This window comes from Myotis nattereri (assembly GCF_964212035.1).
Source record: "Myotis nattereri genome assembly, chromosome: 4".
Taxonomy (NCBI): Eukaryota; Metazoa; Chordata; class Mammalia; order Chiroptera; family Vespertilionidae; genus Myotis; species Myotis nattereri.
The window spans coordinates 101,495,559-101,512,659 of record NC_138079.1 but is presented as its reverse complement, the minus strand read 5'-3'; the positions used below and the strand labels follow the sequence as shown (position 1 = coordinate 101,512,659).

The 17,101-nt window shown below is 53.8% G+C and overlaps 1 protein-coding gene across 2 annotated transcripts; it reads left to right on the top strand.

Moving 5' to 3' along the window:
- The first annotated feature begins 2,637 nt into the window (after positions 1–2,637).
- Positions 2,638–8,959, top strand: RAB26 (RAB26, member RAS oncogene family). Of its 2 annotated transcripts, none has more exons than XM_081088937.1 (9): positions 2,638–3,025; positions 4,160–4,270; positions 6,862–6,903; positions 6,988–7,054; positions 7,191–7,243; positions 7,612–7,677; positions 7,761–7,817; positions 7,911–7,997; positions 8,105–8,959. In XM_081088937.1, exons 1-9 carry the CDS (start codon positions 2,831–2,833, stop codon positions 8,390–8,392), a joined length of 966 nt encoding a protein of 321 aa, XP_080945063.1. In that variant the 5' UTR covers positions 2,638–2,830; the 3' UTR covers positions 8,393–8,959. The 2 variants fall into 2 exon arrangements, with proteins under 2 accessions (XP_080945063.1, XP_080945062.1); XM_081088936.1 differs by having other exon boundaries at positions 2,652–3,025; positions 7,921–7,997.
- Positions 8,960–17,101: the final 8,142 nt, after the last annotated feature.

Genomic DNA, 17,101 nt, shown 5'->3' with positions numbered 1-17,101 from the left:
AGCATACAGGAGTGTACAGGTGCATACAGACACATATAGAAGACAGCTGATCGATTTCTCTCTCTCTCTCTCTCTCTCTCTCTCTCTCTCTCTCTCTCTCTCTCTCCCCCCCTCCCTCCCTTTAAGCATGTCTTCAGTGAGGATGAAAAAAAGAGGGAGAGCCGAAACCGGTTTGGCTCAGTGGATAGAGCATCGGCCTGCGGACTGAAAGGTCCCAGGTTCGATTCCGGTCAAGGGCATGTACCTTGGTTGCGGGCACATCCCCAGTAGGAGATGTGCAGGAGGCGGCTGATTGATGTTTCTCTCTCATCGATGTTTCTAGCTCTCTATCTCTCTCCCTTCCTCTCTGTAAAAAATCAATAAAATATATTAAAAAAAAAAGAGGGAGAGAAGCAAGGGGGTGCTATGATGCAGGGTCCCGGAACTCCCTCTTTTCAGAGACCTGGAGTTGTACATATTTTTCTACTTTCATTTTATTTTTTAAAATATATTTTTATTGATTTCAGAGAGAAAGGAGAGGGGGAGAGAGATAGAAACACCAATGATGAGAGAGAATCATTGATTGGCCCCCTCTGAGGATTGAGCCCGCAACCCAGGCATGTGCCCTTGACCGGAATCAAACCTGGGACCCTTCAGTCTGCAGGCCAATGATCCACTGAGCCAAGCCAGCTAGGGCTATTCTAATTTTAAAGGTTGCTGCAAGATCAAGCCTTTCTGCTCTGCTGCTCTCAGCTTTCCTCCCCTCCTGGCCTCTCTCCTCCCCCCACCCCCAGCATGCCTACCTCCTCTCTTCCTGGTCACCCCATCAGCACTCGTTCCCCTTTACCCCAACTCAGACTGCCCTACCTGCAGCCCCCACCTCTAGGGCACCCAAACTCCACATGGCTCCATGCCTGGGGGGACATTCTGGGCAGTGGCTGTCAGAAGGAAGCAGGGAACCCACTCCCTAGGACCCTGGGGCCAGGGGACATCTGGCTAGCTGAGACCCTGGCCAGCCACCCTGAAGTTGGCCTCGTAGGGGTGGGGCACCTGGAGTCCCCAGGGCCACAGCAGTGGGAGCCCAACAATCCCACCCCAAGTCCCACTACCCTCATATTTTGTCGTTCATTGGCCTGGAAAACGTGGGAGGCCAGAGGAATGAGTCAGGAAAGGAGGCCAGGGGCTCCCTTGGGTTTGTACCCCAGCTATGACAGGGCCATGAGGGCTGGGTCTCCAGGGACCCTGGGTCCACCCTGCCATGAGACAATTATGCTCTCTAGAACCCGAGCTCCCAAATGCAAATCCTGGCTCTGTCACTCCCTTGCCTGGTGACCGCGGACAGCTCCCTTCCCTTCTCTGGGCCTGTTTTCCCATCTTCACACTGAGGATCATAGCAGCACCCACCTCATGGACAATTTTGACAATGACAAGTGCCTGGCACATGACGATGTTAATGAAGGCCAGTTTTCCACAGCCTTTCCCAGGCAGGTCCCTGCCAGGTCCGCTGGGGGAATTGCTCTGTCGGGCAGCATCCCTCCATCTCCATCTGTGTTTTCCTAGACCTCTGAGCCTGTGAGCAGCGTCAGTATTTGAGCTCTGGCCACTGCCAGCTGACAAGGCTCAGGCCTCAGAAGGGCCCAGGGTTCCAGTGATCGCTGTCACATCTGGGGGGGCGGGGGACAGCAAGGCCATCCCTCCAGCTCCCAGAAGAGTATGGAACAGAGCTTGCCCTTCCGTCTGCACCTACTATCCTTGAACCCTGGACGAGGGGCATTGTGGTTTACTATTCCTAGATTCCATTACCATCTCAGCCTCATTCTCAAAACCTAGGTGGGGGTCCCGAGACAGAACCCTAGGCAGCCCAGGTGGGGAGAGGGTGTCAGACTCTGGAGAGGGACCCGTGTGGGGTTTTGATAATCAGCATTTGGCCTGCTTGGGGCCAGAACCTGGCGATGGAAGCCCCAGGGCCAGCCACTGCCTGGAGGAGGGGCCTCCCACCCGCTTCAGCAACCAGATCTTTGAGAGCTGACTTCCCACGACTTCAGCCGAGCAGGCAGGAGCTGTGGGGGAGGGCCCTGCCAGCTCAGCTCTGACGCTCAGCGGTGCCGCTAAGTCCTGCCTCTGATAACCAGCTGTCACCTGAGCCCCAGCCCTTGGTACACCCGGCGGCGTTTGTTTGCCAAGACCAAGTGTTGGAGCTTCCTGGACCCGCCTGCCCTGGAGAGGGGGGGGCTCTGCAACAGGCCAGGTGGCATCTCTGGCTGCGAAGAAGCAGAATCCCAGGGTGCCCGCCCCCCATGCAGACCCACTGCCTCAGCGTCCCCTGCCTCAGAGTATCCCCCTTGTCCCAGGCCCGGAGAGGGGGGGGGCGGGGGGTGGTCACTGGGCAAAAGGCAGCGCGGGGAGTAGTGGCTCACAGCGCGCAGAGGAGCGACAGGACCCCGCGTGTTCCCTCACCCAGGCCCACTGCCCCATACCTCCGCGCAGACCACGAGGCGGCCACGGAGCTGCCCCCCAGGCAGGGGCGCACAGACCCGCTCACTCAGGGCTGTGCGGTGGGGGTGGGGGTGGGGGTCCTCCTGACTCCGCCTCCGGGGGGGCCGGCTCATTTGCATGGCCCCGCCTCCGCACAGCCATTGGTGGCAGCGGCGAGAGGCCGGGGTTGAGTGGCTGCGGGGCCGTGGGGCGGCGCGGGTGGGGCTGTGGACAACCCCGCGCCCAGGATGCCCCGGCCGCCGCCACGGGACGGGCTCGGGTTCGGGTCGCGCTCCGCGGGAGCAGAGAGCAGGGCGGCCGAGTGCGCGTGTGCGGCGCCTGCAGGGGGAGCGCGCTGAGTGCCCACCCGCAAGCCATGTCCAGGAAGAAGACTCCCAAGAGCAAGGGGGCCAGCGCGCCCACTGCCTCCGTGCTGCCCGCTGCCAACGGGCCCCGGGCGGCGCGCCCCGGGACTGCGCGCCTCGGCCCCCAGGCGCCGCCCAACGGGCCCCCGCAGCCCGGCCGGCCCTCGCTGGGCACTGGTGGCGATTTCTACGATGTCGCGTTCAAGGTGAGCCGGGCAAACCCCCACCCCCCATGCGAGCGGCAGCAGGTGGTGTCTGGCGGGAGCTGATCCGGAGGCTGTGCGGGGCAGGGGTGCAGGGCCCTGCGAATCCCTCGCCGCGGAGCTGGCTGGAGCGGCTGGCACAGCGCATCGCGCGCGCGCAACACACACACACACACACACACACACACACACACACACACACAGCTGTCAGACCTGGGTTTGGGATACCCAACAGGCCTGCCCCCCACCCTACCCCCAGGTGGCGGGGCAGGATAAGGGGTCCTGCGGAAGTCAGATCCAGGTGTTCTCTCCCTGCTCCCCAACGTCTCCTTCCCGGCTGGGGCCCCAATCTCATTATTTACCATATGCTGCTTTCCCTCACCCCCCCTGCCCCCCCCCCCGGAGCTGTAGAAGCTTGTGAAAGTGTGTGTGTGTGTGTGTGTGTGTGTGTGTGGCACAGGGATGGGGTGGGGGGTGGCAGGACCATCTTTGGGTTTGGGGCCTTTGGCAGCAGGCCTGGAAGGGGGGGGGGGGGCGGTACCGGAGAGGTGGAGGAGGGGTTAGGCCTGATTGCCCCTTCCTATCCACAGACCTGGCTTAGGCCCCTTCTGACAAGATCTGACCCTCAAGTGGCACATTCCTCCCAAGTCTGGTCGAGACTGGAAACTCTCTGGCATAGAGGCCCCCACAGGCCTCCTAGGAGGTCCCTAGCCGCCAGCCCCCAGGCTCTGCTCCCCAGATGCCCCCTTCTAGATCAAGCATGGTGTTCAGGGCCGAGGGGTGGGGGTCCGGTAGGGCCCTGGGTGGAGGCATCTGCCCCCACTCCCCACTGATTGCGATGGGCCTCTTTCTGGGATAGAAGGGACAGAACCTTGCAGAGGTAGGTAGAAGCTGGAGGTGCAGGCCAGCTGGGATCATAGCTGCTGTGTCTCTTCCTCCCACCACCCTCCCCGACCCAGTCCTAAACCCAAGTCCTGGGGTCCGCCTGTGGGCCTGGGAGGCCTCTCTCCATTCCTGCCCCTCAGTCACAGCCTCTCTCTGACAAGGGCAGCTCAGGGAAGACTAGACGCCCCTCTGAGTGGGCCAGCACCCCGGTCGCCTCTGCCCTAACGCCTCTGCCCCTCCTGCTCACCTCAGGTCATGCTGGTGGGGGACTCAGGCGTGGGGAAGACCTGCCTGCTTGTGCGATTCAAGGATGGGGCTTTCCTAGCAGGGACCTTCATCTCCACGGTGGGCATCGACTTCCGGGTGAGTGAGATGGATGTCCGGGGCCCCCCACACCAGCTCATTGAGTTCTCACAACACCCCTGGAAGCTGGTTCTCCGTGATCCTGGGGCACTTACAGGCTCATGAGGTGGAGCTCCTAGATGGACCCCCAGCTCCCAGGGTCAGGGTGGGTGAGGTGGAATGCCATAACCGTCTGAAAACCCCAGGGTGTTGGAGGCAGATGGTGGCTCCATCTAACCAAAGCAGTGATGGCATCCCTGTGCCTGGGGCCAGCACACCCCGGGGCTCTAACCTGTGCCTCTGGGTAGGTGGTCACGGGTGCCCCCAGAGCTGTCAGAGGGAATTCAAGGTCCGTGTTCACATGGAAGGCCAGCATTGCTGCCGCACTGTACAAAGGGGGCCCTGAGGTGCCAGGCAGGCCACCCAAGATCTACAAGACAGGTGGCTGTGGCCCTTGAACACACATCCCATCCAGCAGCTGAGGAAAGGGTATTATCTAGAGACCGAGGAATTGCTTAGGGCAGAGGTCCCTGCCCTTGGGTGAGGAGGCTCATGGGAAATGTTCCTACCCACCTACTCTCCCCTGCCAAAGTCCCCTTACCACCCCTAGCAGGAGGGCTGTGTCCTGGGATTCTTCTGGGGGTGCCCTTGGATTCTTGGCTCCAAAGCCCTGACAGCGCCCCAGGCAGCTTATGGGGTCAGCAGGAAATGATGGGGACCAGCGTCTGAGGCTTGCAGGGCTCCAGCATCAGAGCTCCCACTTCTGCCTATCAGTCTGAATTCCACGTGCCAGTGCTGAGGTGCTGTGTAAGTGCCGGTGTGTTCTCTGCAAATCCTGAATTTGCATTTTTCGCACCCTTTAATTAGACACAGTTGTTCTGAGGCTGGGAGGGAGGCCCACTCTGGGGATAGCAAAGGGAGGTTCCCTCCAGTCTGGGGGCCATTCTCTACCCTCTTTAGGGGGACAAGGTCCCCTCAAGTCCTCTGGGAGGAAGTATAAAGGTTGAGGTGTCAGAAGGGGCTGTGGTAGGCCCAGGGCAGGTGGTCCTTTGCCTGTTCTGGCCCTACTTCCCCCTTCTCACCTCCCTCTTGGCTCTGGGGCAGGTGGTGAGGGAGGTTCATACCTCTGTCCCAGGCGTCAGGGAAGGCGGGGTGTCCTCCCCAGCCTGGCAGATGGCTGGGCTTGGTTCCCTGGAGACCCAGAAGCACCTGACAGCAGCAGTTTGGGAAAAGGGAGACAGTGACATTCCAGCCACCCCTCATCCCCACCCAGCAAATGGAAGCCAGGGTTGGGCCCCAACCTTTAGGGCTGACTAGAGGGCATGGCCAGGCAGCCAACACATAGAGAGCACCCACTGTGTACGAGGCAGAGTTCTGCACTCTGTTTACTGCACTGGGCCCTGTCCTCAGAGAACTGCCATCCCCATGTGGAGAGCAGCTTTTATTTTTATTTTTAAAAATGTGTTTTTATTGATTTCAGAGAGGAAGGGAGAGGGAGAGAGAGAAACATCTATGATGAGAATCATTGATCGGCTGCCTCCTGCAGGCCCCACCTGGGGATCGAGCCCACAACCTGGGCATGTGCCCTTGACCGGAATCAAACCTGGGACCCTTCAGTCCACAGTCAGATGCTCTATCCACTGAGCCAAACCAGCTAGGGCAGAGAGCAGCTTTTAAATTAGAACAAATGTGCCCAGGCTCAGTTGAGGCACTTATAGGAGGGAACTGGATTGATGTTTCTCTCTCTCCCTCCCTCTCTAAACTCAATAATAAATACATTAAATTAAATATATTAGAACAAATGCTCTTAGCTGTCACTCTGAGCCAGACAGTTCTCAGTGCTTTGCACATAGTAACTCATAAAGTCATTGGAGCAGCTATGTGATGGGTGCCCTGGTTATCTCCATTTGTGGGTGGGGAAACTGAGGCACAGAGCACTAGTAATGGACCTATAATCTCACGGTGGATGACTTCCAATATCACGCAAATGGCTTTAAGCAAAAGGAGCAGCACCTGCAGAGCTGAGAGATGCCAGTCCTTGGTAAGGGGGCTGGGGTCTACACTCTGGGGAGCATGTAGGGGACAGGTGTGTGGGGTGAGGCTGAATCGGGAGTACCAGGGAGAGGGCAGGCTAGGGTGAAGGGACTGGGCTTGAGAGGTGCTGGGAGAGGGCCAGAGTAACTGGAGTCAGTGACTGTGGTGGGTGGTGGCAAGGGGCAGTGGAGCTGGTGGGGCCAGGTGCCAGGCTGCAGGGTGGGCAGAGGAAGGAAAACCTGGCCCAGAATTAGACACCCTGCAAGTCTATCAGTATGGCCATCTGAGCAGGAGAGAGGCCTGGTGCCCTCTGAGTATGAATTATCAGGAGGGGCTCACCAAAGGCACCAGGGAGAGCTGGGTTGACTCTAGGATTTGGGTTCAAGGGGAAATGTTACCTCCTGGTGGAAAGAGGGAGGTGAACCATGTGGGTGTTGGGGGCAGAGTCAATTCAGGGGCTCATCAACTTTAGGCTCAGTCCTGGTCCTGCACTGCCTGCCTCTCCCCTCCCCCACCCCTTGGCCCCTGCCAGAACATGGCACTGGGCCCATTACTGGAGTTGGCTGGTTGTGTTTCAGAACAAAGTTCTGGACGTGGATGGCATGAAGGTGAAGCTGCAGGTGAGGCAACTGGGGGAGGGTGAGCTGAGGGCACTCAGGAGGGACTGGGCAGGCCTGACCGCCGGCCTGTACCTGTCACTGTAGATCTGGGACACAGCTGGCCAGGAGCGGTTCCGCAGCGTCACCCATGCCTACTATCGTGATGCACATGGTGAGCTTGTGGGCAGTGTCCCAGGCCAAGGAGTCGGGGCTGTGGTCTGTGTCTGTGTGTGCCCTGTTCCCTAGGCTTCTGCTCAGAGGAGGGTTGTGGGTGACTGGAGGTGTCCTCACTGGCCCTCTGCCCCCAGCACTGCTACTGCTCTATGATGTCACCAACAAGGCTTCCTTTGACAACATCCAGGTCAGTGGCTTCCTTCTGGGTTGGTGAGCGTGTGTGTGTGTGTGTGTGTGTGTGTGTGTGTGTGATGTGAGAGGCCATGATGGGTCCTGGTCCCACTCCAAACTCGTTTGGGTAGACGGTCTGAGGACCCTACTGACAGCAGGGAGCGGGAAGGAGGGCGCCTCTGGGCTCCTGGTGGCCCAATGTTTAGAGTATGAGCTGAAGGTGGCCCAACCATCTTGGATACTTGTCAGGGGTATCTCAGCATGGCCCATGGCTAAATTTCTGGGCCTTTCCTGTTAGAGAGGCACTGTGTGGGGTGTGGCTTGGAGAGGCAAGGGGTGTGGAGAACACCTGCCTCCAGTCTGGTTTCAGCTCTCCCGTGACAGGCCTGGCTGACCGAGATCCAAGAATATGCCCAGCACGACGTGGTGCTCATGCTGCTAGGGAACAAGGTGGGCACCCCTGCCTGCCTTCTTCCCCTGGCTCTACAGGGCGGTGAGCCCGAGGCCAGCTCTCACCAAGATCCCTGTGTCAGGTGGATTCTGCCCAGGAGCGTGTGGTGAAGAGGGAGGATGGGGAGAAGCTGGCCAAGGTGAGTCTGGGTGAGGTGGGTGGCTAGGGCTGCCCCCCATGGGGCTGTAGGGCCTGGGTTGTCCCCACCAGGCTGCCACCTGGCTGGCAGCAGCTATTTGCAGGAGTATGGGCTGCCTTTCATGGAGACCAGTGCCAAGATGGGCCTCAACGTGGATTTGGCCTTCACAGCCATAGCAAAGTAAGTCCTCGCAGTCACCAGGAAGACCTCCAGATTCAGATCCAAGCTCTGAATCCCCTTGTTGGGGGGACTGGCCACCCTGTTCCATGGTCACCCCTGTCCCACAGGGAGCTGAAGCAGCGCTCCATGAAGAGCACCAGCGAGCTCCACTTCCAGCTGCACGACTATGTCGAGAGGGAGGGCCGCAGGGCCTCCTGCTGCAGACCCTGAACCAGGGAAAGCTGGTCCACAGGGCCCTCTACTTGTCACCCAGCGGTCAATCCCAGGGTTTCCAGGACTCTCGGGCTGAGCCTAGCCCTTCCCTTGTCTGTGTTGCAATCTGTATAACCTCAGTCCTAACGAATGGGCTCCAGAGAGCTAGCGGGTCTGCAGCCCTTTCCCTTGCTGCTGCCTGAGAGCCTTACCCTCAAGGCCTTCACGGAAAAGCAACTGTAGGAAGGGACGCACCGTGCAGGGCACCTGGTGCTCTCTGCTGCCCCCTCCTGGACATCTTCAGTTTTCAGGCAGCAGTTCCTAACCCCTTACAAGCCATGTCTTCAGCTGCACATGCTGGCTGCCCAGACAGAGAACGGCAGGACTCCTGACCAGGCCCCAGGCAGAGGACTTCACTGAGAATCACATGCGTTTGTGCCAAGGACCAGGGGCACGTGCTCCCGGCCCACCCACTAGGAGGCTCTGGTTCAATCAACAGGATCTTTTCTCACGTCCCCTTGGAGGATGCCAAGACTGTGGCTTTGTCATACAAGGAATAGCATGTGGCAAATCACAAAAATGTCAGGTGCACGGGGACCACCAGCCCTCACCCGCTGATGAAGGTACCGTCTTCACACAGCTGAGGCCTGTGCTGGGTGAGGTCAAGCTGGGAGGGCTGGCAGTGCACCACACCTTACACGAAAGTCTCCAAGCCTGCGGAGAGAGAGCCTTTGTTTCCAGTCCTAGCGAATAAAGTTGTGTTTTCTGGAGTGCCTGTCTCGTCTGTTGAAATCACCTTTTTAGGGCTCTCGGCAAAGCTCAGATCCCGACTTCAACACTAAGAGGGTGGTACTCCCTCATAACCAGGTTGAGACCCAAGAATATGCCCACAAAAGAAAGCAGAGCAGGGTTGCTGGGAACCTCAGCGCTGTCCAAGGAGCACGTGGTAATCTGGGCAGTCAACTTCCCTCCACAAGACCCAGTGGGAAAGCTCTCAGTGGCCAATGAATCCTGTAGTAAGCGTTAGATTGCTGGGGGAGGAACGCATGAAGCCAGATGAAGTAAAGAATGTTAAGTTTATTAAGGCATCTGTAAACAGATGGGCTGAGTCCCACAATGGCATCACCCATGAGCGGTCAGGGCCTTTACAGGACCCTGGGTGGGTTTTTTCTGGGCGGGTATGATGGAAAGTTACTGCATTTAGTCAAGGAGGATGTCTACAGCCAGGTTCTCATGCAGGGAAGGACAAGCTTTAGAGGAGGTTTGGCTCACTGCTTGCCCAGATCTTGTTTATGGAATGGGGGCAGAGGTGGTTTCTTCTGTATCTGCTTCATGCTGGATGGGGGCGCCAAAGACGTAATGAGACAGATTTTGGTAGTCAGCCCCTGTGAGGTACTGGTCCCCTCCTGTCTGGGTGAGGTTCTGGTTCCGTATGGATGGTTGGTGAAAGCTTGGAAATGGTCCTGAAGAAATAAAGAAAAGTGGCGCAGAATACAAGGGCCAAAGGCAAGACTAAGGAATATGAATGTTAACGAGCCTATAACAGGAAGAAGTCAGATACACCAATTTGTATTTTTTAGCCAAGTCCCATGTGTTGGACTGACGCTCTCTAATTTTGGTGGCCGTTTCTGTCAACTTCTGAGCTGCATCTCTGCCTAGTCCTGACTGGTTAATGTAAAAGCAGCTCTCTTCCAGGAAGAGAGAAAGACCTTTCTCAGCTGTCAGCAGGTCTAAGCCTCGTCTATTCTGTAATGTTATAGCTACAAGGGAATCAATTTGGTCTTGGATTTTAACTAAACTTTTAGCAATATCGTCTGAGCCCTCTTTTTTTAAAAAAATACATTTTTATTGACTTCAGAGAGGGAGAGATAGAAACATCCATGATGAGCATCGTTGATTGGCTGCCTCCTGCATGCCTCCTACTGGGGATGGAGCCCGCAACCTGAGCATGTGCCCTTGACCAAAATCGAACCCGGACCCTTCAGTCCTCAGGCTGATGCTCTATCCACTGAGCCAAACCGGCTAGGGCTAAGCCCTCTTGTAAGTCCTAGGATAGGGTTTTGAAATATGAGAGAGCAGCAGTCAGCCCCCCTCTGCCAGTCCCGACTCCTGAGGTGATTCTAAGGGTTACTAAGAAGGGACTATCTGTATTGCCCTTTTATGTCGAATGTGAAGGGTTACGGGAACGGGCAAAGACTGGTTGTTGGGAGCTATATCTACACTGGGTGAGAGATAAGAAAGGGTGCAAGTTCCTGTTCAATTAGTTGGGAGGCAGATGTAGCCATTATCCCCCCACAGGGAAAAAAAATCCCAAATCGGGCAAACTGAGAAATGTAGAGAAAAACGGTGGATAGAGGGTATGTAATGGGTTCCCCTTGTTTTACTGGTTCTGTGCTCCAAATCCTAAGGGTGGTCGCCAAAGTGCCACCGATAAGGAGTGACAGCTGAGTGGTTGAGGTTTTAGTGCAGTGAGAGTGGGCGGGAATGCTGGAATGGCTTGTCACCCAGGGAAAAAGCAAGAGGGAAAGAAAGGAGCAGTTGAAGCCCTGGGCTTGGATGACTGGGTAGGCAGTAAAGCAGACCGGCCGTAGGAAATGACCACTGGCCTCTGATGAGACCTGCTAGTTGACCGACTGGGATCAACGGCCTATCAGGAGTTCTAGAGTTTCAGAATTTACCAGGAGACTGAAAAATAAACAACAGGTACTCGGAAGGTTCAGGAAAAACTCTTTATTTGCAGGTGACTCAGCGGAGTTCTTCTCCAAAGCCCCAGTGCCGAATGTGGAGAGCCTCTCCCATTTGTCCCCTTGGTTTGTCTCCCCAAATATGGACCAGGCTCTGGACTTTTGGGGGGCTTTGCAGTCCCTCTGTGGGTTGGGATGGGGGAAATGAGATTACACCCAGAGGCCTGGCCTGAGTGCTGCCAGTGACCTCCTCTCTAGCTAAGCTGTTAAATTCTTGGTTTATGGCCTTTGTAAACTGGGAGTATTTAGGAAAACAGATTATTGCCTAAGGAAGTGGCAGTGACTTAATTATAGGCTAACAAGATTGTGCATTAGGACACTGGTTACTGGCACAGATTCAGATTGCTAACCCCCACCCCCCAGGGGCCCCCTGTACTCCCCCTCACTAGAGTAACTGTGGTGTTGCAAGGTGATGATGGAAGATGGCCTATTAGTATATTGCCCTCTGATCTTGTAAAGCATAAAGGGATTTGGGCAATTAGTGGGGTGTGTAGGGTGACAGGGCCTGTGACAAGTATGGAGGTGGGAGCTACAGTGGCGAGGGTTTGAATGTAAGTGCAGAAGAGAAGCCTGATTGGCAGGATAGTTGCCTAGGAGAGTATTTGCTTTATCTAGGAAAATGGCTCCTTTTTCCTTTTTATAGGTAAAAGTGGCCTTTGCCTGATTCCACTTAAAGAGTGGTACCGGGATAGCAATGTAGACAGAAGAAAAGGACAGGCAAAGCCAACAGTCTTGAGCTAGTGCTGGGCTTGGTTTGTTTAGAAGAGAATGGGTGCGGTTAAGAGAATTGAGGTAAGGAAGTTTTTCAGGGGAGTGGGAGAACAGGGTTGGCAGAGGAAAAGGAGGAGAGCTAGTCCCAGTTTCAGGGCTTGGGTTCCCCCAAGGGAAAATGAGGATGTTTTCTGGATCCAGGTAGGGAGAGATTTTGTTCCATGGGTAGTTGAAGTCTCCTTGTAAATAAGAGTCCCATAGGTTAGAATCCAGACATGAAGGAGGAGAGGGGCCATGGCTAAGATGAGAGGATTTGCTGGGGAAGAGGTGGTAGGCTTTCAGGGGGCTCAGAAGTATCGAGGGTTGTACAGAGGGGACATGTGCTGCCTTAAGAAGGTGCTCACTCATTTGTCTTCTTCCTCTGGAATGCAGGCGAGTTGAAGTTTCGTGGGTCCGACTTGGTGGTTGTAGTATCTTGGGGATTTCAATGTCAGGGGGTTCTGTGGTGATGGTGTTCTGGGGACCTGTTTTAACCTAGAAAAGTGGAACCCTGTGGGGTGGCCATGCAGTTTAGTGGCCAGAGGAGTGATATAGGCCTAATATAGGCCTGGCCATTGGGGCCGTAATTTGATGGATGCATTTCCTTCAGTAGGACCCAGTCCCCTGGCTGTAGAGGAGTGGGAGGGATCTCTCCCGTAAAGGGCTGTGGAAAAATCTGGTCTGTATGCACTCATTAGTTGCCTGACGAGGTTATCTATAATAATAAAAGTGTAATATGCCAATTAGACCGGACAGCCAAGTGACCTTCTGGACGAAGCCAGGGCTGCGAGGGCCGAGCTCCCTGCACGAATTTCGTGCATCGGGCCTCTAGGAGGTATATAATCTCCTAAAGGGTTTTCCTTGGAAGGTAAATTTCCTAGTCGGAAGGGCTTTCCACACAAATTCGAAGGGGCTGAGAAAGGATGGGGCCCAGGGAGTTGTTCGGATGCATATGAGGGTGAGGGGTAAGAGGGAGGTCCAAGGTTCCTTAGTCTCAAGAAATTTAGTTAAATGGGATTTAATTAGGGAGTTGGCCTTTTTTACTTTGTCTGAAGATTGGGTTCAGTAAAGGGTATGTAAGTTCCACTGGATATTCAGAATAGATTTCTTGGGTTGTTTGGGATATAAAGGCAGGTCCATTGTCTGACTGTAATGAGGTGGGCAGTCCAAATCAAGGAATGACATGTTGTATGAGGGCCTGTGTAACCTCAGACGACTTCTCAGATGTGGTAGGGAATGCCTCTACCCAGCCTGAGAAGGTATCTACCAGGGGTAGAAGATATTTTCTTCTTTTAATAGGGGGAATATGAGTGAAATCATCTTGCCTGTCTTGTCCAGGAATCTGGCCCCTGGCCTGGTGAGTGTGGAAGGAGATCTAATGTGCCCTTGTGGAGATACTGTACAACAGACAGAGCAAGTTTTGGTGATATCTTGTAATAAGGAAGCTAGGTCAGGACACGTAATAAGAGGTCTTAAAAGCTGTACAAGTGGTCTGTATGCTCTGTGTAAGGAGTCATAAATGGCCTATAATATATGGTGAGCTTGTCCCTGGCGGAGGACATGTGTGCCCTGAAGCCTTATCTAGGGGTTTTCCTGGGTGGCTCCGAGAACAAGGAGGGACTCAAGTTCCCCAGGTGTGTATTGTGGTTATAAATAGCTAGGAGCTGAGAGGAGGGTTTTCTTTGGGCCACTGTTCTTCCTGGTCCGCCCAGTTATTGCCCTGTATTACGGGATCATTGCCATAGTGTATGGCTGCTGCTGCCTTAGGAAGGTCTGCTTCCTGTAGGAGACTGAGGATTAAGGGGGCATTGGTTATGGGGGAGCCGTTGGTGGTTAAGAATCCCCATTCTGCCTTAGCCAATTTGGCACAGTGGATAGAGCATCGGCCTATGTACCAAGGGGTCCCGAGTTCAATCCCGGTCAAGGGCATGTACTTGGTTGCAGGCTCCTCCCTGGCCCAGGCCCTACTCCAGGCATGTGCAGGAGGCAACCAATTGATGTGTCTTACATTAATATTTCTGTCTTTCCCTCTCTAAAAAATCAATGGAAAAATATCCTCAGGTGAGGATTAAAAAAAAAAAAAATCCCGCCCTAACTGGTTTAGCTCAGTGGATAGTGAGACAGCCCACGGACTGAAGGGGGTTCGATGCCAGTCAAGGGCATGTACCTTGGTTGTGAGCTCGATCCCCAGTAGGGGGCATGTAGGAAGCAGCTGATTGGGATGTTTTTAACTATCCCTCTCCCTTCCTCTCTGTAAAAAAAAATAAAAAAATAAAAAAATATATATATATTTTAAAAAAGAATCCCTTCTTCCCAGATTTGAGGCATGAGAGTGTATGATGTGAAAGGCATATTTGTAATCAGTGTATACATGGACGGTCTTATCCGTGACCAGAGTTAGGGCAGTCAGTTGTCTTCTGGGAGGGAGTTCCTTGGGGAAGAGACTCTGACTCAACAAGTCCATCGAGTGATACTACAGGGTTGGGAACAGGAGCTACCATCAATAAACCAAGTGTAATTAGGATTAGATAAAGGCTGATCCATATTTGAGTAGTGGAGGATTTTGAAGTCAAGAATTTCTCTGCATGAATGTGAGATCTTTGTTAGGAAAGGGTAAGAGTGGCAGGGTTGTGTTTGGTATTTAGTTTTCATTAGTTGAAAGGTTTGGAGAGGTCTGAGTGAGAAGCCAAAATGAGAGCTTGTTGAAGTCTTTTGAAATATGGGCTATTAGTGGTGGGATTTAAAGGTTCTGTCAGTGGACCTCTTGGTGTCTGATATAAGGCATGAGCAAGGACATTGGAAATTGGGGATCCAAATGTGGACGTACCCTGCGAGTCCCAAGGAGAGGTCTTGTTTTGAGGGAGGAAGGGAGGCAGTAAGTTCCTTTCCATGTAGGATGATGGCACGGTGTTGGGGAGTTGTGGTGAGGCCCATGTAAGTGACCTGGGAGGCTGACTGTTGAATCTTTTTGAGACTTGGTCTCCTTTCTCTGCTAAGTAATTGAGGAGAGTAGTAGTATGTTGGTGGGAGACAGTAGGAGCTACAGAGGTGGAGGTAGTCTACATATTGGAGAATACTGGGGCCAAGATGGAGATTGGGAAGGTCGGACACCAGTGCCTGTCCAAAAAGATGGGGGCTGCCTCAAAAGCCTTGGGGAAGGACAGTCCACCATGACAGCTGACAGGATTATTGGGTTGTGGGATCAGTCCAAGTGAAGGCAGAGAATCTGAGTCTGGGTGTAAAGGGATGGCAAAGAAGGCATACTTCAGGTCCAGGACCATGAAGTGAGAGGTGCTGGGTACCATGGCATGTGTGGGGAGGACAGCTTGATGACCCCAAGATTCTGCACTAGGTGGTAGGAGCTATCTGGTTTCTTGAGACAATGGGGGTATTGTATGGGGAGTTGGTGGGGCTATTAGGTTTTAGGACATTTATGACAGGCTGGAAGCCCTTTCTGTTCTCTAGGGATAGGAAATGTTGACAGGAAAATGTAGATTTTTCCCCCGCTTTATTTAAATCTGGCTGTGATGTCAGGCAATGGAAGGGTTGAGGTATGCCATACTTCGGGTTAATTAGGAAGGCAGGGAGTGGGAGGTTGACAAAATGTCTCAGCGGAGAATGGGGGTTGAGCCCTTGGGGAAACTAGGAACGACTAAAGGGAATTCCTTATTGGAGACAACTTCAAGGGGTGACTAGGGGTTTAGAAAGCAGGCCAACTCCCACAACAGACTTGCGAGGTAAGCAGGGCCTGTAAATCCCAGTAAGGCAGGATATCAAGAGATTGGTTTACCTGCTACCCTAGGGCCCCAGTCTTCTGGCCAAGCCCAGGAGGCTTGGTAAATGGTCTGAATGTCCTGAAGGAAGGGATATAGCCCTGCCTTGAGCAGGGACAGAGCTCCAGGGAGGGTGTGGCCTCAGCCCAATGTCCTTCCTTGTTACATTTGAATGATTTGGGACTTTTGACCCTGAGAGAAGGCTTATTCCCATAAGAGCCCTGATAGCCTGATCTCTTGTTTCTGTACTCTGGCCTCCTTATCCCAGTTGTTAAAACCTTAAAGGCTATATTTAACCCTTCTCAATCCAACATGGAGGCTGAGACACCACAAACTGGTTAAACATTCAATCCCGTCAATTAATTTGGACCAGACTGTTTGAATTCCAAAAATAAACTTGGACTGCAAAGGGTTAAAAGGTCCTTTTGTGGGGTTTGAGGGATGTCCTATAATTTCTGTAATTTGCATCTGATGTTTGGTACAGATTGAGAGATGGAATTCCTGTTTAGAAATTAGTCCTTCCCTAGAAGTGGGATGTAGGGCGGTAAATTTTTTGTCTGTTAGGAGAGAGAAAAAGGGCAGAATTTCCCTCTGGCCTTAGGCAATGTCTTTGAACTGTTTCATAATTGACTGCCGTGTGGGCAGTCTTTTGGAGCCCTGGTAGGAGGCATATTACCATGTGGGCTTGGAGACGGAGGCCTGGGGAGTCTACTTGGAATTCCCACTTACTGCCCTTTTGGGGGACTGCATCTCTCTGAGCAGCTGCTGGTCATCTCACCAATGGAGACCATCGGCATGTGCCTGAGCTGCCAGCCAGACCCCTTTTTCTCCGGGAGTGGAAGTTAAGATTTCAAAATTATTTTGTGGGGCCAGAGAAGATCCTAGTTGTTTTTTGACCTGGAAGAGGTGGGACATGGAGTGAGCTCAATCCCCAGTGTGGGGGCGTGCAGGAGGCAACAGATCAATGTTTCTCTCATTGATGATCTATCCCTCTCTAACATCAATAAAAACATTAAAAACACCTCATGACGCCTCCCCTAGGACAAAAGGCACACAAAATCCTTTTTTGGCTTTACAGGCAAAAATGGCGGATGTCTCAGCAGGTGGCAAGTATTAAGTTTCACTTTCATGCCTCTACCCCTTCCCAAGGTTGCCCGGCGATGAGCCCGTCCTCCCACGGAGTCGTTTGGTGTGAAAATAAAGACTCGTGCACCCCAATCAACTCATGCCACTTTTCCTTTATTGCTAAGCACTTCGGGTAGATGTGGACCGTTAGTCTCAGGTTAAGTCACACCATGTCTGGGTTACATCTTGGGATGAAAGATGTATGAAAAGATCATTTGCTTCTCACAGGACTGCTCCAGCCTTACTTACCACCAGGCACCTGGACTGACTGACGCTGGTTCACATTCAAGGTCTCCAACCAGCCCACCAACGGCACTGAAAGGCAAGGAGTGCCGCAGTTCAGACCGAAGCCCACTCCCCCCATCTGTCTTCACCCCCAGACCCACCCGCCCATGGCAGGCGGAGGCCCGAAGCCTCAGTCTTGCAAAATAATCAGACTGCACGTGCAGTTTTCATACGAGGTGTCAGAAAATAAAGCAATTCATCATAGGCTTTGGGCGGCAACGGGAAAGCCAGGCCG